Source organism: Apteryx mantelli, chromosome 1, assembly GCF_036417845.1.
Source record: "Apteryx mantelli isolate bAptMan1 chromosome 1, bAptMan1.hap1, whole genome shotgun sequence".
NCBI classification, from domain to species: domain Eukaryota; kingdom Metazoa; phylum Chordata; class Aves; order Apterygiformes; family Apterygidae; genus Apteryx; species Apteryx mantelli.
The window spans coordinates 205,522,919-205,548,176 of NC_089978.1; the positions used below are offsets into that span (position 1 = coordinate 205,522,919).

Here is a 25,258-nt window from a genome sequence, read left to right on the forward strand (position 1 = left end):
AAAAACAAAACAAAACATTCTGTTAAATAATAATAATTTTCCAGTCTGATGTCTGCTCATGCACATCTCTATCAAACCTGTTTACTTTGGGCAAAATTTGGCTAAGATCAACAGGAATTTTGTTAGAGTAAGAGCAGGCAACCATCATAAAGTTGCTCTGCAAAATCTTTATATTGCCAGGAATCACAAGGCACGTACCTTGGAAAGCCTGGAAAAGCTGCAGGAATACTTCAGAGATGGGAATGACAAAGTCTTCTCAGGCGACTCAGCACCCCATTCCACAAAATCATCAAAAGATGGAGAATCTATTCCTTCACTTGACAGTTTATTCCAATTACTGGACATTACTACTGGCAAAAAACACCTGTCAGAGGAGACTGCCTTTTTCATACTGTAAAAGGCCAATGTTCCATATAAATATTTAGTGTTTATGCTGCTGTTGTATTAATTTTAATAGTTAAAAAAAAAGAGAAAATTGATACAAATTACTTTTACTGGGAAGTTTCTTTTTCTAACAGGACAGTAGACACAAGGAAAGAAAACCACTAGTAGCAACGCGGTATTTTGAAAATGCAAATTTCCCAACAATAAAGGATATCTGACTGTTAATAAACTTTGCTATCCAAAGGTTTCTGCAAGAAGCCTTTTACAATCTTCAGCTGCAATTGTAACACACATAGGTTGTATGAACTATAGGCTGACAGCCAGCTACAAAGCCATCTTATTAATAAGGACACTATCCTCAAAGAGGATGTGCTATCTGGTTGCTCACTTTTCCCCCCACTGACTAGTCATGGTTTTCAGCAAAGAAGTGCAGTCCCACTCTGCAGCTAGAGCAGTGCTAGATGCAACTGTAAAAGTGCTGTGACAGCCGTGTGTGCTCTCCTGGCCTCTAGAGCAACCCCTCTAGACCACAGTTCCCCTGTGCCAGCTCTGCCAATTCAGCACATTAACATGGCAGAAAGCTACCTGCTTCTTTTTTGGATTTGTATCCTGTCAGTTGAACTGACTAGTCCAATACATGCTAGAGCAAATACATGGAAAACTGCAGGAAAATGAGTCAAAGGGGAAACCAGACTACTGCCTTTCAGCAAGAGCAAGCTCTTAGACTGTCTTAGATGCATCATCAAATAATATCTTAAGCTATGAAGTGTAAAACATCTTTTTCTCCTTAATCTTTTGCCTTGGTGGAAAGTAGGGGTGGTTGACTAAATGAAACAGTTAAACTCTAGGTCCAAACTTACTAATTCCTAATGTATTCAGAAAGTCAAACATAATTGTACAGGCCATTTGTACAGCCAAACGTAATTGCACAATCATTACAGATTGTGTAAACACAGTCTATATTTATTATCAGTTTTTGTAAATAATTGGCTTAATTTAGTTAGAGAACACAATTAGGACTAAGGGAAAAACAATGGTCTTGCAGGACAACGGCATAGTCTCTCACTGTCAACAGACCCAAACTGTGTGCCTGACTGAATAATATTAGGAAGGCTACAGATCTCAAAATCGCTTCCAGTAAATCCATCCATGAAAATCTCTTTCAGATCTCACAGTAAATCACAGTTTCATAATTTAGCTCAGAACACATGACAACTGTAATAAACAATTTACTGTTTTTACACTCGTGAAATCCACTGTCAAAAACTAGAAACTCAGAGCCAAAGTTTGGAAAGTATTTATCAGTTGTTATGCAGTGATCTTTTTATTAATATTGCTTGTATACTAACCAGACTAGACCGATGCTTTGCACATGTTCAGAAAAGGCTGTGGTTTAAACATACCTGTCTGCTGTTATTTTAAACTATCAAGAACAATGTCAGCAGTTCATCCAGCAAATCTGATGATACACTCCATGTACCAACTGAACTGTCAGAGAATAAAAACACGTCTTTAATTTTCCACGATAATTCTCCCATGCTGACGTTATGAATGTTCTATTTCAAAAGACTCAAGCCCTTCCAAACTCCATCTTTTAATAGTGCCTTGCATTTCCCTTTTTAGAAAGGGCAACACAGCCTGTAAAACCATCTTTAAATCAAGAAATGGGCACAGCCCCTTCTCTTGAATCTTTTCTTTTGATAAACTTTGTCTTTCCCTTGGTACTTAGGTCTTAATGAAAAGTATCTGTTATATCCTAGAAGAAAAGGGCTACAAGGGACCTCAAGGAATCCCCTAGATTCAGAAGTGTCAACGACATCCTAACTATTTCTCACTAGTCTCACTGGTCTAACCAGTCCTTAAAGATCTAGTGGTACAGAAATTCAGAAGTATTTGAATCCAGATCTCACAATAATGCTTCTACCACAAGGCTATACGGAAGTTCATATGAGAAGACAACTCAGTCCCATTATACATTAACCAGTAAAAAAAATTCTGACTTGAACTTGAATCTCCCTGCCTATGGCAAGTGTCTCAATTCCTTGGTTAGACAATTTGTATCTCTAGACATCAACAAATGTTTAGTTAACTATGCTAATCAGAGCTGATCCAGCATAGAAGATGCAGGACAACACAGTCAGTGAATCTTACAGGGGCTAGAAAATCCCAGCAATTCAAAGGTGTAAGAAAACCAAGTCCAGACAGTTAGCCACAAAAACTTCTGTACCTAGGGATTTTACTGATAGAAACTTAGATGCCTACAAAATTAAAAAGTTTCAAGGCTGGATTTAAGAGATGCAAATTTTTGACTTCAAAACCCAAATCCTTTCGTAGTTATAAACCATTTCTCAAGTAACTATGTGTTGACAGTTCTGCATTAAGGCTATGATCTGCAAGAAAAAAAGCCTAAGTATTTCCAAAGAACGTAATGAGCCTAATTATTTCAAGGTATCATTTCAACCTTTGAAAAACTTCTTCTTTAAATATGGACTGGAGAGTCCAATACTATGACTTTATTTTTTTAAAAAAACATGGCTTTAATTTAAGAAATGATTTACTACAATACTTACTTATTTTTCCTCTGTCATGTAATCTGAACTACTGGAGATCAGCAAAGAGCCTGTCTTTAACACACCTTCAAGACGATATTTTGCCATTGATTTGGTTGGTAAGAAAAGGATGGTACAGTAGTACCATCTGTACTACTGTATTTTAAGTGAGGGAAGAAAAACTAACCACAATTAAAATACAAAACAGGGCCAGGGATTTCCATATTAAATACAGAAACACAGACAATATCATATCTGTATGTCAGTTTGCTGGTTCATTTACTGTAGTGGCTAACATTCAACTCTAACTCAGACTTCTCTGCCCCACAAACTATACTTACTTTTCCCAAACGTTAGGTGCAAGAATCTGGGACACTCTTTCAGTTATCTTGTAAGTACACAAGTCCTAATGCTTCAGAGAATGGCAAGAAAAAATGCAGACAACTACAGTTTTATACATGGCATTTCCCAGAAAAACAATACAGCATGATAACAAGCAGTATGGATTTCTGCCTAATTGGGACAGTAATTTTGATGAAACGGGATGCCTATATGTGATTAAATGATACTGACACCAGACTTTTGGACCTGGTGACTATTGGAAATCAATATTCTTTTTTCTTTCTCTTTGATGTTCTTTCCTAACACTGGTTCAGCAAAGCAAAATTAGTTTAATGATCCTTTCAGCATGTTATTTAAGCTATATCCACAACTTAAAGTGAGTAAATCCATGATGCAGATTTTTCTGTAAATTCCGCACTTGAAACAGAGCCCTAGGAAGTCAGCATCACCATGCTTAATTCTCAGTGTTACAAAGTAAAAATACCTCTCATTATTCTTTAACCCCCAACACTAGGTAACATGAAGCAGTACACCAGTAGCTCAGCAGTACACAGTACACTGTATGAGATGATATCAAACTGTTAGGTGCTAATACCACCACAGCATCATCCATACTGACCTTATTTGTCACACCACACTCCTCTCCAAGGCCTGGCCCAGCACCGCACTGCACCACAGGGTCCCGTCATGCCTCTCGCCTTCCTTTTCCCAAAGGGTGGGCAGCGTTTCTATTCCATTAGTAGAAAGAGGGAGATACTGCAGACGCATTGTAAAAATTTCCTTTTTCTAGTCCAGGAGCAATACTTAGCACTATTGAGACAATATTTCCTGGCAGTACTGTTAAACATCAAAATGATACGATCCCTCAGGGGTGCCAAAACAAAACAAGTCACAGTAGGGTTAATAAAAATAATTTACAATGTTTGAATCCTATCTGTGGATGACAAAATGCTTAATGAAAGAGAAAAGTAAGTACAGATTTTCAAGCCTTCTTTTTATGCTCAACTCAAGGTACTGGGAAAAGTGATTTTTTCTCATGTTAAAAAAGAAAATAAACAGAAATAGTAACGGACAATTTTGCTTAGTACAGCAGAATTGCTCTCTGTGCTTAGAATACAGCTTAGATTACTCCCATACCCAAGATAGTTCTTTATAGTTAAAGCTCAGATGTCACCACACTACTCAGTACTACATCGATTTCTCTGAAATACAGAATGAATTGCCATGAAATGTTTTTGCAGCTTAAAAAGCCCTGTTTTTCTTAAAAAAAAAAATTTGCACATTTTCATAAAACATCTTTTGTTGACATTCTGCAAATAATGCCATCCAACAAGGTGCCGATTTTTTCTTCCTGTGGAGTTAGTTTGTACATCTGCAGAAAAAAAGAACAAGAAAAACATAAAGGCTGTATAAGGAAGAAAAAAAAAAAAAATCACATTCATTTTAAAAATATATACATTAAAAAAAAAAAAAAGATTCCCCCCACCCCCTCCAATTTTTTACGTTAGAAATGTATGTCTTGTCTTGCAGGCCAGATTAACAACTAGAAACCAGGCAATTTTGGAAACTGCACAGCCAAGGGAAAGCTAAGAAACTGCTAGAGAACAGTACTTTTAGCTCCACATGTTGTATGCTGTGATTTATCCAATTTTGCTCATATCTCTCCCATTATTACTTTGATTGACATAATCAAGATGGTTTAAGCTACTACAATTTTATCACGTGACGTGCATACTTCAAGATACCTTCCTAGCTTACGGTAATGTGTTAGAGTGCACATGCCCTAACACAGTCCCTAGCAGCTAATCAATAAATTATTTTTATTTTAGCTGCCCGTGCTGGGACTATTTATGTACTTAAGATTATGAAACTGTGCAGAACTGAAACTTTATTTTTAATTAAATAGCTATTTATTTGGGAAAACAAGAAATGGAAGTGATAGAACAGTGGGGAGAAATCTGGAATTCATTTCTGTGTTCTAAATTTCTGATGACGCTAAGAATTTGATGACTCAAAATTTGGTGTGGTAGAGAACGACTACTAGAAATTTTTTTCCCGGAGTAAAAACAGTACAAGAAACAAATAATCAAGGTTCACTTGTAACAAGTCTCCAGTCATGTTAAAGAAATACAAACTAAATGAGTTATGTCAGTTGAGATTTAATCAGACAATTAAATAAAATATCCCTTTCCTCAACCACAATTATCTCTTTTGGTTACATACCTTTTTAACTTTTGCAGTGTCTGTTAGTTGGGGGAGTTCATCTAGAGAAACCTGCTGGCCTTCTACTTGAGATGCTACATCTTCCAGATTAACAGTTTTTTCTCTGTCTGCAACCAGAACAATGAGTACTGCTGTGTCACTGTCTGAAATACCAAATTTTTTCAATGCATCTGAAATCTAAGGAAAGAAGAAAAATAACAAAATTTAACTAGTCATTTTTTTACTACATGTAAGCCACATTTTAAGTTACTGGGTCAAATAAACATGAAGTATAAACTGACAAGTTCTACATTAATAAAATTCTGATGAACTATAAGAGATAATTTACTTCTTACACTACCTTGTATTAGTAGTTTGGAGGTTTTATTCCACTTGGATCAAAACAGCTGCTAAGAAATTTTAGGGTTTTTTTTCCCCTTGGCAAGACTGTATGATCTTAAATCACCAGAAAACTAAAATAACTACTGTGTGACCACAACCACTACATTGGTTAGGTCAAGTCTCTTCCCGCATCTGAAGCTTTGTTTTTGCTATTTTTTGTTTTTAAACACAGTAATGGTAAAAAAAAACAAAACAAAACTATATACAGAAATGGTACACCCTAACACCTACCAGACAGTTCTTAATTTTGCTAGTGTATCTGCTGCCAAGTGTGTCCATGGCTAAAGATCAAATTGATCCATTGATGCAGAAATTTGAGGATTAAAAAATCATGGATAAATAAAGGCTAAAAATATTTACAGAAGAATATCTTAAAAAAAAAAAAAAAAAGCCTCTGTCTCTCTAATTGTATTTTTATTCCTCTTCATAAATCTAGGGGCAGTAAATGTTTCTCTTCAAAGAAAATGTCTCAGAGATATTCCCAAATACTCACTTTAACCAAGGAGACTAGCTTTCTTCCATAATCTAGTACAAGAAAGAGGCTTCTTCACATAATGAAACTGAGCAAAATCTTAGCAGTAAGTGCTCTGAACTGCCCTTTGTAAGAGCATATCTCTGACCACTGATTTTACAAGAAACCAAGGGATATAAAGCTCTGTAAGCTAAAATTAGATTTTATGAAAGTCTTGTCATCAACACATTCAGGGCATGAATTTTCATTAGCTATTACAGGGTTTTAGTTTGAGGAACGACTTGAGAAGCTCAGACTCTGCAGTTTCCTTGAGTCTCACAAATCCACTAGTTATCTGACTTCCTAGGTATTTTGGAAGTGTCAGATAAATGGGAGTCTGAGTAAGTGTTAAAATTCTAATTATGCTTGAACATGGCATGAACAACAAATGTAAGCTGGATCCTTATACAAAATGGTCCATAGGTTAAAAAATAAGCTAAGGCTCACCTTTATGGTCTCCCATTTTTAACAGTGCAAACAGACTATTTGGCGGTGAGGGATAGTAGCAAGGAAAACCAGAAACATTTATGATCATTTATGCACAGTACACTCTGAACAGCTAAACATCTGCCACATTACATTAAGCTGTGTGTCACTGGAGAGAGTTATTTTTGAATCTCCATTCAGTCTTCTAACCCTTCTAAGACTCACTGATCCCAAATTAATATTAGTTATGGTGTCAGTCTTTTTTTCCCCAAAGAAGTTGCCACATTTGCTCAATAACATGGAAAAAATGAGAACAGAACTGTATGAAACTGATTTCCCTACAGCTTATATAGATTAATTTTTCATTGGCGTTCTACAATTTTATTTCTGAAAACACTTACTGGGTGCTTTCTATAGTGCTCTAAAACTGTACATTAAAGGAGAAATACTAAAATCTTATTTGACATATTTTGTATTATTGGCAGATGTTAATATCTATTTGCATGATTGTTATGGGTAATTTCTGAAGTATTAATAAAATCCTAATTTATTTTAATATATTATATTTAATATCAGAATAAGAGTATTCTTATTCAATATTGCTACTAAGACTTAATTTCATTCAGTGACTAACATTTACGGCAATGTTGTCAAATCAATAGGGGTTTTTTTTGTTATACCAGTTGTGAGAGGATTTGGAGGTAGCCTAACATTTTTACCTTTTTAAAAGAAAATTTTAAAAGAATTTTAAAAGAAAATATTACAAGCTTTTACACTTAAAAAGAAAAAAAAAAAAACCTAAAACCAAACAACCTAGAACTGGTCAAGGAGGATTACTCTGAAATTGTCAAGGATGAAAAAGAAGAACAGAATCTGTATGTGAATTCTGTCTACGTGACAGTAGGACTATGGAAATATGACTATTCTGGTTACTTCAGAGGAGCTTCCAGTACATCACATAATGATGTTCTAAGGTCAGGCAAATTGTTCAGTGAATGCTTATATTTAGTTTGGCTGCATGGATCTCAGAAAGCTTCTATGGCAAAACCAGGAATTTTTCTGTAAATCTTACATTATTGTTTGGTGAAAGGTTAAAAATAATTTCTGCATAGAGAGTTCTGGTCTTCATTTTACCAATCTTCTGTAGATGAACTGCCTTGTTGGCTGCCACAAGAATTTGAAAAGGGTCTACAATCTGTAGGATACAACAGAAGAAGATAAACAGAAATTTAACATAATATTTTGAACACTGAAAAAACCTCAACCACTCAACTTTGTTAGCCCAAGTCTGCCATCATTACAGTCAGCAATACACTATCCAGCAACTCATTTCAGCAGTTCTTGCTCTTCCAAAGTCAATGGGATTATTTACTGAATGAGATAATGCTTGATATAAAAATAAAGATTACACTCACAGCCAGGTTATTGGAATATTTTGAAAGAAGTATCACATTAATAAATCCTCTGTCAGTAAATTGCCAGATTAGATTTTTTTTCTTCCCTAACAACGGCTTTGCTAATTCAAGGAAAAAAAAAATTCAGAAACTAGTTATGGGTTTAGATAAGAACAAAGACTCCTAACACTAGTTTCTAACAGAGCATTAAACAATTAGTGATACATTTTACAGATGGAAGTAGATTTAAATAGCTCCACATGGTAGGAATGCTAAGGGAATCAAGGAGGAGATGGATGTCTTTGGCCAGTTTTGCCTAGGCTCTACCTTCTAACAGAGGGGCCCTTATACTCGTATAACATCACAACTAAATCGAAGTTGCATTTACACAGTGAAAGCTAAGTATACATAGTAGCTTACATGATAGGGATTAGGAACACAGGTCGCTTTTCTTCAGTTCTTCGGGAGAAGGAACTTCGTACAGCCTTCAAAACCATAATGTATGTATAAAGTATAAACAGGACAATGGGGGCATTTGCTTACCATTGCAGGATTTATTAATGCTCCATCAATAGAGCCTTCCATCGCTTTTCTTCGGAGAGCAGCAGCATTTTTCACATCGTTAAACAGGAGGAGAGTCACGCTACGGTCGGGAAACAGCTCCAGCTGGTGCGTTAAATGCGGCATCTTGTCACGAAGGGGCAAATCCGCCCGGAACAACAGGCAGCAGCGACCGGCCCTGGGGTGATCGCAGAAACAGTTACTGCACACGAGCCATGCCCGTTCCGCCTCACATAAAGCAGAGTTTTAATAGCGTCTGACCACTCCTATGTGCTCAGGGAAGATTTTCAGCACTGCTTAGAGGTAAATAAGGGAGTTTAATAACTGCCATATTTACTGCTTAGAAGTAGATAAGGGAGATAAGTTGAGCGAGCAGATGGTCAAGCACGGCCCCCCCGCAGCGCCCGCGGCCTTGCTGGCCCCTTCCCGCCCGGCACCCGGGGGCGGCCCCCCCCGCCCCGCCCCGCCCCGCCCCGCCGGGGCCCGGCGCCGAGCCGCAGCCCCCCCGCCGCCGCGGCCCTCACCGCCCGGCGAGCGCCTCCGCCGCGGCCCGCGCCGCGCCGCGCCGCGCCGCCCCGCCCCGGAAGGGCGGCCTCTCCCCGCGGCGGCGGCGGCGGCGGCATGGAGCGCGCTGCGGCCTACGGCTTCTCGGCCGCCATGAGCGGCGCCTTCCTGCTCTCGTGCCTGCTCTTCGCGGCGCTCAACCGCCGCCAGCGCGCGCCCTACATGGACGAGGCCTTCCACGTCCCGCAGGCGCAGGCCTACTGCGAGGGCCGCTTCCAGCAGGTGCGTGCGGGCCGCCGGCTCCCCCCGGCCCCCGGCTCCCCCCGGCCCCCCGCCGCCGTGGCCCGGCCCGGCCCCCCGCGGCGGCGCTACCCTCTGCCCCCTGCGTCCTCCTCCCTCCGCCGCGTTGTTTCGGGGCGGCGCGGCTCCGCTCTGCCGGTCGGGAACGGCTGTTCTCACGAGCGATGAGGGTGCGTGAGAAGGGGAGAGCGCGTTTCGTGATCAGAAAGCGCCTGAAACGCGTCTCCGCTTGTCATTACAAGCGGTCTGGTGTTCAGCGCGCATCCAACGCTTGCGGCGCGGTAGAAGGACGTACAAGCACTTAAGCGTTTCACACCAACGCCTGAAATTCGGTAAATACCTAAAGTAACAAATGGCGTATAAATCAAAACTGCACATCACAACTCACTGTGGAGCCGTGTGTCTCTGGCCCGTTTTCTGCGCGATAGCGGCTCTTTAACGTGGCCCCTCTCTCTCCTTTCAAGTGGGACCCCATGATCACCACGCTGCCTGGCCTGTACCTGGTCTCCGTGGGAATAGCGAAGCCGGCGGCCTGGCTCTTTGGGTGGCCTGGGGGCATCGCCTGCTCCACCGCGATGCTCAGGTTCATTAACCTCCTTTTCAGTGTTGGCAACTTCTATTTGCTCTACTTGCTTTTGTCCAAGATGCATCCGAAAAATAAGGTACAGTTCAAGTGGAGTAACTTTCTGTGCTAGTACAAACAATGTTGATGACTCTGTGTATGCTTATTTTGTTAGATATTTGAGCTGTCCTCAGGTTTATGTGGCTACAAGCATTACTACAATTTTGAGCCAAGGAGGTGTGCTTCTTTTCTCTAAAAGCAATCTTTTTTTCTCTCTAAGGGTGTGATCCTCTCTTGCACATAACTATAAATAGTTTCATTGAAATAAAACATAAAGTTAATATCCATATGGACCTTTTAGCTGAAGGATTGAACGCTCATCTAGTTGGAATTGCTTAAGACTCGACATAAAACTTCACCTGCTGATTACTGAATGAAGCCCCATGAGCTGTGTTTGAGCTAAAATATATTCTTTAGATAGATATCAGATTTGACATTGAGATTTAGAATTATAGGATATTTCAGGTTGGAAGGGACCTCAGGAGGTCTATAGTCCAATCTCCTGCTCAAAGCAGGGTCAGCTCTGAGGTCAGACCAGGCAGCTCAGGGCTTTATCTAGTTGTGTCTTGAAAACCTCCCCAGATGGAGAGTGCCTGCACAGCCTTTCCAGGTAGTTTGTTGCACTGCTTGACTGGCCTTTCACCTCCATGGTGAAAAAGTTTTTCCTTTTATCCCGTTTGAAGCGCTCTTGTTTCAGTTTATACCTGTTGTCTCTTGTCGGCCCACCATGCAGTGCTGTGAAGAGCCTGGCTCCCTCTTCTTGTTAACCTCCTCATAGGTATTGGCAGGCTGCTCTTTGATCCACCTGAAACCATCCCTTCTCCAGGCTTAACAAGTCCAGCTCTCTCAGCCTCTCCTCACAAGGCAGATGCTCCAGTCCTTGACCATCTTGGTGGCCCTCCACCCTCACTCCAGTGTATCAAAGTCTTTTTTTTAATTATTATTATTATTGGGTGTGCTCAGAACTGGACATGATATTCTAGATGTGGTCTAACAAATGCTAACAAAGCGGGAGAATCACTTTGTTGATCTACTGGCCACAGTTCTTTTAATGCAGCCCATGAGGCTGTTGCACCTCCTTGCTGCCAGGACATACTGCTGCATGTGAGGTTCAGCTTGCTGCCTGCCCAGACTCCCAGGTCCCTTTCCACAGAGCTGCTCCCCAGCTGCTCTGTCCCCAGCCTGAACCGTTGCAGGGATTCTTCCTTCCCAGGTGCAGGACCTTGCATTTTTCCTGTTGAATTTAATAAGGTTTCTGTTGCCCCATTTCTCCAGCCTGTCTAGGTCTCTCTGGATGGCAGCTCTGCTCTTGAGTATATTGTCTCATCCCCCTGGTTTGGTGTCATCTGCAAACTTGATGAGAGTGTGCTTTATTGCTGCTTCCAGGTATAAAGATGTTAAACAGGACAGGTTGCAGTAGAGACCCATGTGGTACTCCACTTGTTACCAACCTTTAGATAGAATATGACCCATTAATTGAGCCCAACTATCCAATCAGTTTTTTACACATCTAGTTGTCCATCCAAGGGATAGATCATCCAACACTGTTGCAGGTAAGTTGTTCCAGTAGTTAGTGGCCTATTTAAAATCTTTCACCTTAGTTTGCTATCTTTATTTTCACCTTTAACCATGAACATTTTTTGCTATTCACTGATAATTTAAAGATTCCATTGTTATAAAGAAAATGTCTTCTTATGAAGATTACAGAAGACTCTTCATGTTTAAGCGCGTGATAAGACCATACAGAATTGGGTCAAAATCAAAAAAATTGTTTCCTCTTTTGGAACACTTTTAATTTTATATTTGGAAGCAAAATATAAATGTAAGAAAAGGTTTCTTGACTGTATTCTAAGCATTACAAGATGTCCTTGCGTTGTTGCCACTTCCTTGAGCTTTGAGCATTTTCTCTATTCCTGTTTTCAGTATGGTGGTGACTGGCTGTTTCATCCCACGCTACATCATTCAGAACCATCATGCAGCAGTTTTTAATGTTGTGAATTATATTGCATCATGTAGTGAGTGGGATATTTGGGAGGAGTTTTTAATTGTATGATCTTCTACCTTCTTTAAAGTTTCTTTTCTAACTCATGAATTATAGCAAAAATAAACAACAAAAGCTGCACCAAAGATTAGAAGCTTAACTGGCCCTTCTGTGGGCTGGCTTCAAAAGAGGCAATAGTGCAAGCACAGAATGATGTGTTCTGCTGTGTCACAAATAAACATAATCTGATGATGAGATTGCAGGGGCATACAACATTGAAAACAAGTTTTTCCTTTTCTTTTGCCCATTAATGCAGCTCTCTTATCATAGGTATGAGAGCAATTATACTCCCACAATGACTTTAATGCTACAAATATGTGAATGTCTGAGATGTGGAAGAAGCTGGTGTATTTTCTTTGCCATATTCTTAACTCACCAGCAATAATGCTTCTTGATTTCATTTGTCTCAGCATCGTATTGTCCTGCACTCTATATTAGCATAGCAGGAGGCTAACAAAAATGTAGTGTGCATGCTAGTGCAGTAATGGAATCAAAGAGCATAAGAGATGTTATGTTGTGGTAATGGAATTCTGAAGAATGATACCCTTTATTTGTTTCTGATTTTTATTGGATATTACTAATTGCATTTTTCTGCTTCTTCTCTAGGCTGTGTCTGGTTTCCAGAATATCTTGTCTACATTAACTCTTGCAGTATTTCCCACGCTTTATTTTTTTACGTTCCTTTATTATACAGACCCAGGATCAGTATTTTTTACTCTCTTTTCATATTTAATGTGCCTTTGTGGTAACCATAAAACTTCAGCTCTGCTTGGATTTTGTGGCTTCATGTTTCGTCAGACAAATATTGTGTGGACAATTTTTTGTGCAGGAAATGTTGTTGCAGAAAAGCTAAATGAAGCCTGGAAGACAGAGTTACTGAAAAAGAAAGATGAAAAGATTTCTTCCATGAAAGGATCATTTTCAGATCTGATAAGAATATTACAGTTTCTTACTGAATACCTCATATCACCTCAGAATTTAATTACACTTATTGCTTTAACTTGGCCATACATCATATTAGTTGTTGTGTTCTTTGCTTTTGTCTTCATCAATGGCGGAATAGTTGTTGGCGACAGAAGTAGTCATGAAGCCTGTTTGCACTTTCCTCAGTTGTTCTATTTTCTGTCATTTACTCTCTTTTTTTCCTTCCCTCATTTATTGACCCCTACTAAAATCAGGAAGTTCCTTCTGACCTTACGGAAGTACCCTGTGCAGTACAGCTTAATTGCTGTCATCTCTTTATTCCTGATCTGGAAATTTACCTATGTTCATAAGTATTTACTAGCAGATAACAGACATTATACATTCTATGTCTGGAGAAAAGTCTTCCAAAGACATGAGCTTGTGAAATACATGTTAGTTCCAGTCTATATATTTGCTGGCTGGAGTTTTGCTGATACCTTGAAATCAAAATCAGTATTTTGGATTTTAGTGTATTTTGTATGTTTATTTGCTGTTACAGTTCCTCAAAAGTTGCTAGAATTTCGTTACTTTATTTTGCCATACTTAATATATAGGCTCAATATTCCATTTCCATCTCTTTATAGACAACTTCTTGAGCTCGCTTTTTATATTTTTGTGAATGTAACAACTTTTTATCTTTTTCTAAACAAAACATTTCAATGGCCAAATAGTGAAGAAGTACAGAGGTTTATGTGGTGATTTTTTTTTTTTTTTTTTTTTTTTTTTTTTTTTTTTGTAGCTTTATACCCTTAGGAAAACCCAGTTCTGTTTCAGGACTATAGACCCTGGAATAAAGTAGTGTGCATTACCTTATGTAATTTTTTTTTCCCCCCAGTGGGAATCAGGGAAAGAAATCAATTGGTTGCTTATATTCTTGGAACTGGATGTGAGATCTGATATGTGAAGATATTAGATTTATTGAATTTATGAGGTCCTGGATTAAATTCGGAACTAGGGAAATTTCAGAAACCCTTTTTGTAACTAATGTGAAATGAGGGAGATGTTTACAACCGTATTTCATGATAATAATATATTCTATAACATACTTTTGAAGGTATGACAGTTTATAAGTATGTTTTGGAAGCTTGCTTTAAAATAAAGTATTTTAAGTGTTTAACCTTTTCATTACCTCTTGGTGCATATTTACTCCTCAGCACAGGCCATTTCCATCTGTGTCTGCTAAAGGTCAAGGTATGAAACCCTACTGAAGTGTAACATTTTCAAAAACACCTACATCCCAATGAATTTGCATGAGTTGTTGGTCAGTAAATGCATGCATTAGTTTTGCAAACAATGTAGGCTCTTAAATCATTAGGACATTTTGAAAATTTTATTTCAAATTGATATTTAGAAAATAGAGTGAAGACTGTGTGCCTGTTCATTCTTTTGGGGGAATAAACATTATTGTACAACAAAAGATAAATCGCAGTTGATAATGCGACCTATTAGAAGGGGAGTAATTTATGTGTGCCAGGCTGAAACATGTCATTACATGGTGGAATGCAGTATAATGAAAACCCTTTTAAATAATAAGGCTTTTATGTCCTGAGATTCTGTGTTCACAGGTTTGTATTGAAGCAGGATGTGAGTGCACTCCGAAGTTGAACAGCATATTTCTAAGATCTTTGACATGTAATCTTAAAAAAAATACTGATGGCATTACTGATTTGTTCTTTTAAATGTTTTTCTCATACATACACATCTAATGGAACTAGGCAGTATATATTTCTTTTTACAAAGGTAAAAATACAATGTATATGAATTTTTAAAACATCTAGTGTATTATTTTCAGAAGGAAAGAACGGTTCCCTTCAGTAAGTGACTTTAATTAGACTTGAAAATATTTGATCACTTCTAGTTAACTATTAAGCAGTTTTATAAATATGACTGAATTATGTGTGTGGCAGGGGGAATCCAAAACCTCACGAATTGTGTAGTGTCTCAAAGTTCTTTCTTCTTACATAGTGGAAATGTTGCAGTCAAATCTATGCAAACATGTTATATTATTGCCATTTGTGTCATTCTGAAATGGAATTGTTTTTCAGAAGATTACTGCCCTGGAGTTACCTACCCAGAGTGGTATGGTTACATTTTCTTTACAGTATGCAGAACAATGTCCCCTGGCTCAGCACCCTTCCCTGGGCTAGGAGGGAGGCTAGGAGGTGTGTGGTTGACTCAGATTCTCCCGTCCACTGTCTGTACAACCATGTTTTCTGTGATTTTTGTAGGACAGATTTTGTGGGGTAATCTTGCATGCCTTCTTCTTCCAACTTTGTTTTCATATACCATTCAGGTAAAACAAAAGCAAGATAAATATGCACATGCATGCTTTAGTACAATTTTATATGTGCACTCAAATTTTTGTATTGCACGAATTGGAACGGCAACATGGGATTCAGGTGGGGGTTCTGGCTGGATCCTGAATTGTTTTCTAGATCCTTTTTTCTTTTTTTTTTCTGAATTTGTAGAGGAGCAAGTGTTCCCATAACAAGATGCAAAATTCCTGTGCTTATATAGTCTCCAGGCATTTTGTTTTGTCCAGGATGTCTGTTGGTATTGGTATCTGAATGCCTTAGATTATCTGCATTGTTAAGAAAATGACAGTGCTTAGTCCTTATTCTTAACTGAGATAGCAACCGTGTTTCAAGTGAAAAGAACCGACTTTAAATATATGCTATTTTAATGCAATTGTGCAATTCTGTTGTAAAGAAAATTGACTGCAAGACAGAAATCCCCCAAAATTTAGAGCAGAAAACCTTTCCAAAGAGCCCCATATTACAAGATAGCAGAAAAATTACATGTAGAGAGGTATCTGTGAAGTTTTTTAAAATAAGGAAGATTATTAGCTGGCAGAATATTTTATCATGGGAATTATCAGTGTAATGAGTTATTTTGATTTAACAGTACTGTTACTCTCAGTGTATTTTGCTAATTTAAAAACAGAGTTGAAATATGTTTTCACTAAAGAAGAAAGTGAATGAATTATTAAAACATGAAAAGAGAGAGTTACTTTTAGTGTAAAGCTGTATTTTTACTTTTGCTGATGAACCAGAGGGACTTTTTGGTAATATTCAATGTTATCCCAAATAGAGGAATTAAAAAAAATGAGATGGAACATAATTTAGCCTGATACTGTTTCAGACATGAAAATGGTTGTAATTATGTTGTAATTAGTCATAAAGAAAGGTCTCCAAATGTCATCAATCTCTTTTAAGAACTTGGCAAATATCAGTAGTAGTGACATTGTTTAAATCTAGATATAAGAATTAGTTAAAAATACTTCATAATCTTGGAGAGTGTCTCTTTTGGAAAATTAGTATATTGCTCCTGGAATATTTCCACTGTAGTTGTTTGTAGTAGCAAATACTTATTAACTATTCCTCTTGAAGATGTGCAAAAGGGACTACATTTATCCTGGTTTATGTTGTCAAAAGCCTTTTCCATAGTCAGAGGTCTTTTCTAGTTTCAGTAGAACCCTGATCACTTACTTTAGGTTAACTCCTCAGCTGGTATAATTTGGCAGTGAAATTACTTACAGAAACAATAAAAAAAAATACTGTAAATTTTATTAATCAATTACCCATTTAGAAAAAGTCACACTGATTTGTTGAAATATAACATCCAAAATTAAAACAAAAATAGTACAGCTAACATTTTTGTACTCATTGTTTAAAAAGCCTGATTCAATTTTTCTTAAACAGAAAATAGAAGGTGATTTTTCAATAGTTGTCAAAAGAATCAAGATAGAGGACTGAACAGCCACAGTGTGGTTGATTTGTTTTGAGGTGAAAAAAATATAAGACAAATCATTTAACGCTTTTCTTAGTTAAAATACTGGGTGGTTATTCAGGAAGACCTGAAGATTGCTTCTTTGAGGCAGCAACGTCATCTAATCCTATATGCTGTAAAATATATTATCTGTTATTTGTGAGTGTTCTTTATTTTTTCATTCCTCTTAAATTCTTTGACAACACTTCTAACATACGTGTTCAAAATGAGCATGAATTTTACATCATAAGTGATGTGTGCATGGTGAAATCCTCCTTATCTGTGACTTTTCTTATGAGTAGATGGACCTTTTTTTTTTTTTTTTTTTTAAATAACAGATTATTTCTGTGAGAAACTTATTTCAGGAAAAAGTCTTCTATAGTCTCTGAGCACAGCTAATTTGGTCCTGGTAAGGCAGATTTGAGCTTTTCCACAAGGTGGCAGTCTTGTGCCATCTTGTTCAGGTGACAAACTGCTAAATGTAATGCTATTTGAAATGATAGCATCAGGTTTTTTAGCCAGAATATGTTCTGAGAATTAGAAGACTTCAAGCTCTGTTATGAGTGATTATATGTTTTGGTAACTGGTTCAGCTAAAATATCCTTGTATTTAGTTTTAAACTTATATTTTGTTATGTTTTAAAAGAAGCATGAGTTTTGCTTATCTTTTGAAATATGTCTTATATATTGAGTAAAATTGTTATTTTTGTTATTTGTGGAATTTTCATGTTTGGTGTAGAGAACAAATGAAACTTGAAAGTTTACTCTTGAAATAATGTCATTATTTTAAACAGTGTAGTTAGTTGCCTAGAAAATTAAGCAGATTTCCTTCTCTTGTTTTATTATTAATTTCCACAGCATTCTTAATTTGTTCACATATTCATTCTATTCATAGCTGTATAAAAAGGAAAAAAGTATTTGGAGGGCAAATCGAGGAAATAAAGCAAAGTAATTAAACTTTTGAGACTGACACACATGGTGATTTTCTAAAACGTTCACTTTTTTTTAATTGGTTGGTGCACATATGAAATATGAATGCTCAGATGTCTGTGAGCCATATGGTAGTTGACACTGCATTTTAAGCATGTCTTCTAGTTTTTGTGTAATGAAAAAGTGTAAAGCCAGAGAGTCCATGGAATTAAATGCTTCCAGTTATCTCAAATTCTTTCTGTGTATTAGCAGTATTAATTTCTTTTTTCCTGGAAAAGCTTTGCTTTCCTTGCTTATTAGTGTTAGTGTTTGCTTTTTATTCAGTGACATTTGTACGTCAGCTGAGACATCAATATCTTTCATAAACAAACATCTTTCTTAAAAGCAAGCTGCAGATGGATCCAGAAAATTGGTTTGTTTCTAGCTTCTCATTTTATGAAAAAAACCTCTCCATGAGGCAGAAATGCTCACCTAGCCAGAAGTATGTAGCTAAAATGCTCCTGATTTGTGAGTTTTTGTCACTGAGCTTTGTGCTTAATCATAGAACAAGCTGAGGACATAATGCGCTTCCCTTAGCTTATGGGATAGTTGGAACGTCAGGAGCAGAAAGCAAAAGGAAAAATATTTTTGCAGGAAGTTGGTGCCAGAGCCAGTGTGCATAATGCTGCCAGGAGCAGAAGTGAATGAGGTGCTTTCTGAGGTTTGGGGGCACTGCTGTATTTAGCAGTGCACTGTGCTTTGGTAAAGTATGTGGTGATACAAAAGACTTGTCATGTATGAGTGAAAATGTCTTCTTCACCTGGAAGGAAGCTTTTTTCTTACTAAAGTCAGGTTGATCACTGTGAGAATTTTTTTGTTTGAAACTTGGTAACTAATTAGTTTATCAAAAGATGTTTCTTGTATTTATTTGTGGCTCTATAAATAAAACCTCTGTTGTCATTGTTTTCAAGAGGTGTTGTGAGCTTATTTGAATTGCAACTATATGTCATTTGTGGGGAGGGTTTGCTTTTGTTTCCAGATTTTCTTGCCCAGGTACTCTCGTGTTTTTATAAAGTAAAATTGTCATAAAAAAATAAACACTTTTAAAATGGTGTCTTCCAATGTGCTTTATTTCCTGGTTTTAAGTAGATGTAAATTAATACACCATGCATTTGACTCAAATTGTTATGAACTCGTATTAACAGTAGCCCTGTGCATCTTTTCAAAGATGTAATTGCAAAAGTTTGTGTCCTTAGCTACCTCCAGATCTTCTCTAATGAAATTAGATTTCCATGTTTTCATGTCAGCCCTCCTAAAGTATTGTCATAGCAATAATCTTGTGAATATACAATGCAAAAGAAATGGTTGTGGTGATTCACTGACAGAGCTTGTAATTTTAGGGCACTGCTTCAGACTTGCAAGTTAATACACATAAATCATTCTGCATTTTCCTGGGTTCCCATCAAATCATGAAACAAAACAATGTCTGGCTGAATTGAAATTTAAATGACAAACTTCAGAAGAACAAAGGAGACACAGTCAGGAATTTTACTGATTTCAGAGATAGCACTTCACCCTCTGGGTAAGTGCTGAGCAAATGCCACAACATTGTTAATAGGTGGCAGTAAGCACATTATAACTAAAGTCCTGGCTAAGAGCAACTTGGAAGTTATATACCTAAGTTTCTTGTAGTTTGTTGCATGTAGGATTCTTTACTTGCTGCTCTGTGCATTTATGCACTGTTATATCACATTTTTCATTGCAAAGGGGATTATTTTGTTAGTAGTCCATTGAAGTGGTTGTGAAGATGGGAACTCATTTGCAAGACATTTAAAAAATACAGTAGAAGATACAGTTCTTTCTCCAATAAGCTTAGAAAGTCATTTCAAACAAAATCCAATAATTTTATTAGTGAAGAGGGGAAATGAAAAGTGGAGATAGGGAAAAGATTGCAAAAGACCCTTAGAAAGGCATAAGTCATTAAGACTGTCAACAGGCTTTTGTTTCAGGATTTATTTTCACATTCTAACTTTTCTGTGTGTATATATGTGGGGGGAAACAGCCTCTGAAACAGTTTTGACAAAAGGCAAGGTATTTTTATTATTTCCAGTGTACTTTTCAAGGCTAAAATGCCTTTTAAGTTTATATATAATTTTTCACAGTGATATCTCAGTAATTTTTACATAGGGTAAATAAAGTTGGTTGAGTTTCTTTTTTTTGGCAAAACATTTTAAAAAAATGCTACATGATCAAAACCAGAACTTATTTTGTAGACATACAAAACTATTGTCAAAATGTTCCCAATTGAGGATGTAACATCTTGCCTAAACTACCTTCTGGAGCAGTCTAGCTTCTAGAGAACAGCCTGTTTGGGCAGGGCAGTCACATGAGCTGTGGAGACCTCTCATCCAAGACTCCGGTCAGAATGTCCCATGTGTGAGCTGATTTTTCTGGCAACCTTAGTTTGCTGGCAAAATTTGAAAACTTTCAGCCCCATACAAAAAGTTAACTATTTCTAAAGTCTCAAGAAATTTTGTGGAATAACCTTTCCTCCCCAGCTCCAGTTCCCCAGAAAAAAGAACCAGGAATGTGTTAAAGGAATTTATTTGCTGACTGTAGCAAAGAGTTGTATGTATCTATGCTAATGATGTACTGATGTAGTTTTGCTTCAATAAGAGTGAATTTTATTCAATTAATTATTACTAAGATGGGTGTATATGTTCTGCATCCTTTCCTGAAACAGGAAAGAACAGTAGATTGTTGGTTAAAATCCAAAAGAAATTAGGAGCTTTCACTTTTCTTGAAAATTAAGAGGGAAAAAAAAAATGGGACTCTGGAGTTGTCTGATGTCTGAGAAGAGCTTTAAGATTACCTTCACGATAAACACTAATAATCCCCCCCACACACACACCTGCTGCTTATAAAATATGCTGCTTAAATTTTGAAGGGGGTGGAGGGGGAGGCAGCATTATAATGACCTAATTAGCTGTTTGCATAACAGTAGGCCATAGAACTTTATCCAGGAACTTCCACTGTGGAGGGAATTACTTTCCAAATTATCTAAGTGAATCCTGTTGACTTTAATATTTTGTGGCTGAAATGGAGCACATCTTCTGAAAAGATACTCAATTTAAAGACATCAAGTAATGATGAATTTGTCATATCCTTTGACAAGTTTTTTCAGAGATTAATTACTTTTACTCTTGAAAAACTTGACTTTTTCTAGTTATTAGCTTTATGTTACATCCATGCAAAGACAGGTCTCCTCATTTTCCTCTTCTGCTTGCATGGATACACACCAGCTAATTTCCATTTATACTGGTATGTGCAGATCATGACCCAATAACCCCTTAACCTACTGACCTAGAGAAATGGGAGGACTCTTACATTCTGTATGCTTTTTCTCTGACTCTTTTTTTCAATCTGTAAAGAAGTATGATCACTAGAATTGGTGATGGCACTACACTCTTAAGTTGTTCTATTTTTATATAGAAGCAGTACTATCTATCTAGTTATACTTGATTTGGCCTGTTTAGCCAAGGTGGACACCTTCAGTTTGAACAACAGGCTGGCTACCTTGCAGCTGAATCATCACTTTTTGACTTCCAAAATCATGCTGATGGATAAATCAGTGTGAAAAAATTACATTACTGATTCCCATAACACCTTTGTTGGTGAAGAGTGACAAACGATATACACATTAGTTGATGGACGTAACTAGGGAGAAGCAAGTGGAGTTAGGGCACGTGAAGTTTCAGTTTGGCCAAGCAATTTATGATTTAGCTTTTTCTCATCCCTAGAACTCCTTAAAGTTAAATACTTATAGAGGTAAATTGCATTAAATGACTACTATCTTGGTCTGCAAAGCCAGGCCTAGCTTGAGGCTCTTGGTGTAATACAATAGTTTGCTCTCGTATTGAGAGGTTGGTACGCTTGCATTGAGACTTGATTTCCTCGTGGGGTTTGAGCACAACAATTTTTCCTTTTCTGCCCGGTTTAAAATGCCACAGTGTTCTTACAGTCTGAATACCTCTATTTCAAACTAGAGGCACCTTTTCTTTTTCTCAGGTTGGCTAAACTGAATTTCAATTGCTCAGATGTATTCTCTAATACATGGAGAAAGAAAGACTTTGCTTGCAGAAGCATAGTCCGCTTAAGGGCTGCATGACTGAAATGTTTTAGGCTTTGTTTTAATAAAATATCAGACCAGCTGACTTTGCAGGAAACCTTTGATTTCTAAACAAAATTTAACTTCACCCATCCCAGACTTGGTGGGAGCATTCCTCTTACATTCTCAAATCCTAATTTTATAATTAAAACTTCTGTGTGAATAAAGAGTCTTCATAGAAAATAGAAGTGACCAATACTAGCAATTAAGATTTCTTTAAACCTTAGCAAAAAAATATGGCAAAGATCAGTTAATGTAAGTTGTTTGTGACTGATTCTGAGTCAAAGATGTTAAGCATCTGGAAAGATTCTAACTTGCTATTTAAGTCATACATAACAAAGTACTTGATGCTCTTGAATTTCCTTGCCCATCATTTTGTCAGTGAATAAGCAAACAAACAAGAAAAGCCTTTAAAGTCAGCTATAACATCTTGATAGTCTGCAGTTACTTGAGAAAAAATAGCATGTCAAAATCAGCTTGTAGTCAACACTTTATTAGTAAACAGCTTTAAAAGAGTTCTGGTAGCTTTTGCTGTGATGGATTTCATGACAAATGTCCTTTAGCCCTTTTTGTATTTTGTTTCACAATGCAAGACTCTCTTTCCAGGAGTTGTATGTATTGGCACTTAAATGAAAAATTGATTTGGATAGGTTATTTATTAAGTTAAAAAAGAAATATATAAATTTGCATGAATGTGTGAGTAGTTTCTGTGTACATTTTTAACAGTTGGGAACTTCCGATTAGTTGGTGCCAAGCACCAGCATCTATGAGAAAAGATTTAATTAAAGTAACACTAGTGTAGTAGTTAAAAATTGCAATGAATATTGGGAAAGATTCATACTCTACCTTAACCATGTTGCATCTAGAAGGGGCTGATCTTATTTGTAGGCCCTAAGTCTGCCTCTCCCAAAGTGAATGCCAGAATTAGAAATGGGCCTATACACTGCAACAGAAATATAGACGAGGCCCCTTACAGCTGACAGAATAGTTTCAGTACATTATTTTCTCATTTAATCAAACAAAGTAGCAGGATAATTGGGAATCAGGTTTAAACTTTAATGGTGGTCTGAAAGTGTATGGATATTGACACCTTTTGTGGTGCTTTGAACATACACTTCCAGAATAGAGTTGAAGATGGTAATTACAATCTAACCCTCTTTTCCATTACCCACACGCTAAGTTAATTGAAATTGTTGTAAGTAGAACTTCATGAGATGGATCTATTTTCATTTCAGTACTGCATTCTCCAAGGGCACGATCTAGAGGATCTAAATCAACAGAAACTAACACACTAAAGAAATAATAACGCCCTCTTCAAACATTTCAGCTGCATGCTTGCAATCTTACAACCTGAAAGAGCAGGCATAAAGACAAAGATTTGGGATTTGGTATATTCAGGAGAATGCATAATGATTACAAAAATGAAATAAAACTTGCAACAGTGACTACTTTCTTGCAAAGATACCATCTAATATTTACAACTATGAAACAATATAGGAAAATACAAAGCTGAAAAGATTTTTGTAACTGATTTTCTATTGTCAGCTTGTATAAAGTAGAAAGCAGCTGTGCACCAAATCTAAAAAGGTAGACTGTAATCCTGCAGGTGCTCATCTGCATTTTTACGGGCCTAAGAACTTTTAAAATCTGATCTTTTTCTTTGAACCTTCATTTGGGGCCACTGTATTTTGGTAACAAATAAGAGAATGACATGAGGGTTGTGTCTCATGGACATGTGGAGGAAAAGAAAGAAATAATACTGTGTGCATTCTTGTGGAGCTCAGGCCACAGAAAACAGTGTGGTAATGGCAACCCCACTTCACCCCGACCCCTCGGTTGCCAGTGTCACCCCTCTCTAGGATGGATGAACCCATCTCCTCCCTCCCTAAACCGCCCTGGTACTTCCTACCTCAGACCTGTCCTCTGCCTTTGCCTGTCCCAAGGACCCTTCGTTCTTGCCACTTCGTTCCACTTTCAGCTGCAGAGCTAACTCCTCCTTTTTCACCAGCCAAGCCAGAGCTCCCCATGCCTTCTAGTCCTGTCTTCCGCTTGAACTTCTCAAGCCCTCAGTTCCCTTTCTCATTCCTAAATCCCCTCCTTCTGGAGCTCCCTATCCCTCCTGCCCCATCTCCCTGTCAGAGTCACCACATCCACTATAGCTGTTCGGGCATTCTTCCTCTGGCGCCACTATCTCCTCTTCACGTAAACACACACTGCAGGCTATCTGCAGCCCTAGCTGCCTTCACACTGGCCACCATGGCAAGCTGAGACTGTTCCTTTGCCTCATTCTTGCTGCTGAAAAACAAAATCAAAATTCAGTACTCATTCTGCCAGGAATTTAAAAAAAAATCTAAATGCAGGCTGCACTTATCATCACCTTGGTGGGATGGCACATTGATGGGAAAAAATACTAGTCTGAGGAAAAAAAAGAGTGCCTGAGAATCCTACTTTGGCTTTCAGAAGCAAATTTTTCAGGTGGGAGTTTCACTTGTCTTGATTTTCCTAGCCTTAGAAGGCCTCTCCAGATGATTGTTCCCTTTTAGCTAGGATGAGCTAGCAGTCCTTTTGCCTTGTCCTAAGATAACTGCTATAAAGTGACTGAGCTCAGCTGACTGTATTACTCCACCCTCAAGAAGTGTTATAGACAGCCCTAAAATTACATTTTGGTTGTTATCCAAGCCTGGTTCCTCTTCAAAGAAGTTACAATATCTACATCTGCTCAGCCTGGAGATGTGTAGCTCTTTTGCAACCCAAAAAGGAAGGGTTGCATTTTGATGTTTTTGTAACTTATTAACTATTTGACTCTTATTCGAACTAATGTAGATTATTTCACCAAATGACCTATGGAAGATGTTTTCAAAGGCACAAAAGCAGACCTGCCAATCACAAGCAGTTAAACATTATGATTCAGACTCCAGGAGTCCTGAGGTTTAACATCAAAAGAAAGGACAATTTCTGTCATGTTTTCTTAATATCTCAGCCTCAAAGATACATTAAATAGCTACTAAATAGTGGCTTTGTTAAAAGTGAAATGGTTATGGAAAACAAAAGTATATCAGTTGATTTCATAATGCTCTTGTTCTCTTCTGTTATTTTTGTCCTATGTAGTTTCCCATTTAAGGAAGTTGACACAGGATGAGATAATGCACAAAGGGATATTTCTTTACTAGAAATATGGCTATGGAATAAAATTCACTCTTCATTACTCTCCAT

At 37.5% G+C, this 25,258-nt stretch overlaps 2 protein-coding genes across 9 annotated transcripts in view; one reads left to right on the top strand and one right to left on the bottom strand.

The window, feature by feature from the left end:
* TPRKB (TP53RK binding protein) overlaps positions 1-9,744 on the bottom strand; it is a 21,630-nt gene extending 11,886 nt beyond the window's left edge. Inside the window, exons 1-5 of one of the 5 annotated variants that reach the window (XM_067316001.1) lie at positions 9,648-9,744; positions 8,754-8,949; positions 7,889-8,011; positions 5,499-5,675; positions 4,176-4,647 (exon numbers count right to left, since the gene is read on the bottom strand). In XM_067316001.1, the coding sequence (XP_067172102.1) occupies positions 4,561-4,647; positions 5,499-5,675; positions 7,889-8,011; positions 8,754-8,897 (531 nt within the window). In that variant the 5' untranslated portion in view covers positions 8,898-8,949; positions 9,648-9,744 and the 3' untranslated portion in view covers positions 4,176-4,560. Of the gene's footprint in view, positions 1-1,787; positions 4,648-5,498; positions 5,676-7,888; positions 8,012-8,753; positions 9,208-9,295; positions 9,342-9,647 lie in introns of those variants that run through there. The other 4 variants (XM_067316007.1, XM_013946546.2, XR_010886945.1 and 1 more) reach the window with 4 other exon arrangements.
* On the top strand, positions 9,338-25,258 carry ALG10 (ALG10 alpha-1,2-glucosyltransferase). 4 transcript variants are annotated; one of them, XM_067315988.1, is made up of 3 exons: positions 9,338-9,557; positions 10,040-10,237; positions 25,154-25,258. In XM_067315988.1, exons 1-3 carry the CDS (start codon positions 9,393-9,395, stop codon positions 25,163-25,165), a joined length of 375 nt encoding a protein of 124 aa, XP_067172089.1. In that variant the 5' UTR covers positions 9,338-9,392; the 3' UTR covers positions 25,166-25,258. The 4 variants fall into 4 exon arrangements, with proteins under 4 accessions (XP_067172089.1, XP_067172075.1, XP_067172083.1 ...); XM_067315974.1 differs by lacking the exon at positions 25,154-25,258 and adding an exon at positions 12,845-14,324; XM_067315982.1 differs by lacking the exon at positions 25,154-25,258 and adding an exon at positions 12,121-12,933.

What these genes read in the sequence shown, in the direction of transcription:
- ALG10 (XM_067315974.1), top strand. Translation starts at nt 9,393, where the DNA reads ATGGAGCGCGCTGCGGCCTACGGCTTCTCGGCCGCCATGAGCGGCGCC. An exon ending in GCGAGGGCCGCTTCCAGCAG is followed by an intron (nt 9,558 to 10,039) that starts GTGCGTGCGGGC and finishes TCTCCTTTCAAG; the next exon opens with TGGGACCCCATGATCACCAC. An exon ending in AGATGCATCCGAAAAATAAG is followed by an intron (nt 10,238 to 12,844) that starts GTACAGTTCAAG and finishes CTTCTTCTCTAG; the next exon opens with GCTGTGTCTGGTTTCCAGAA.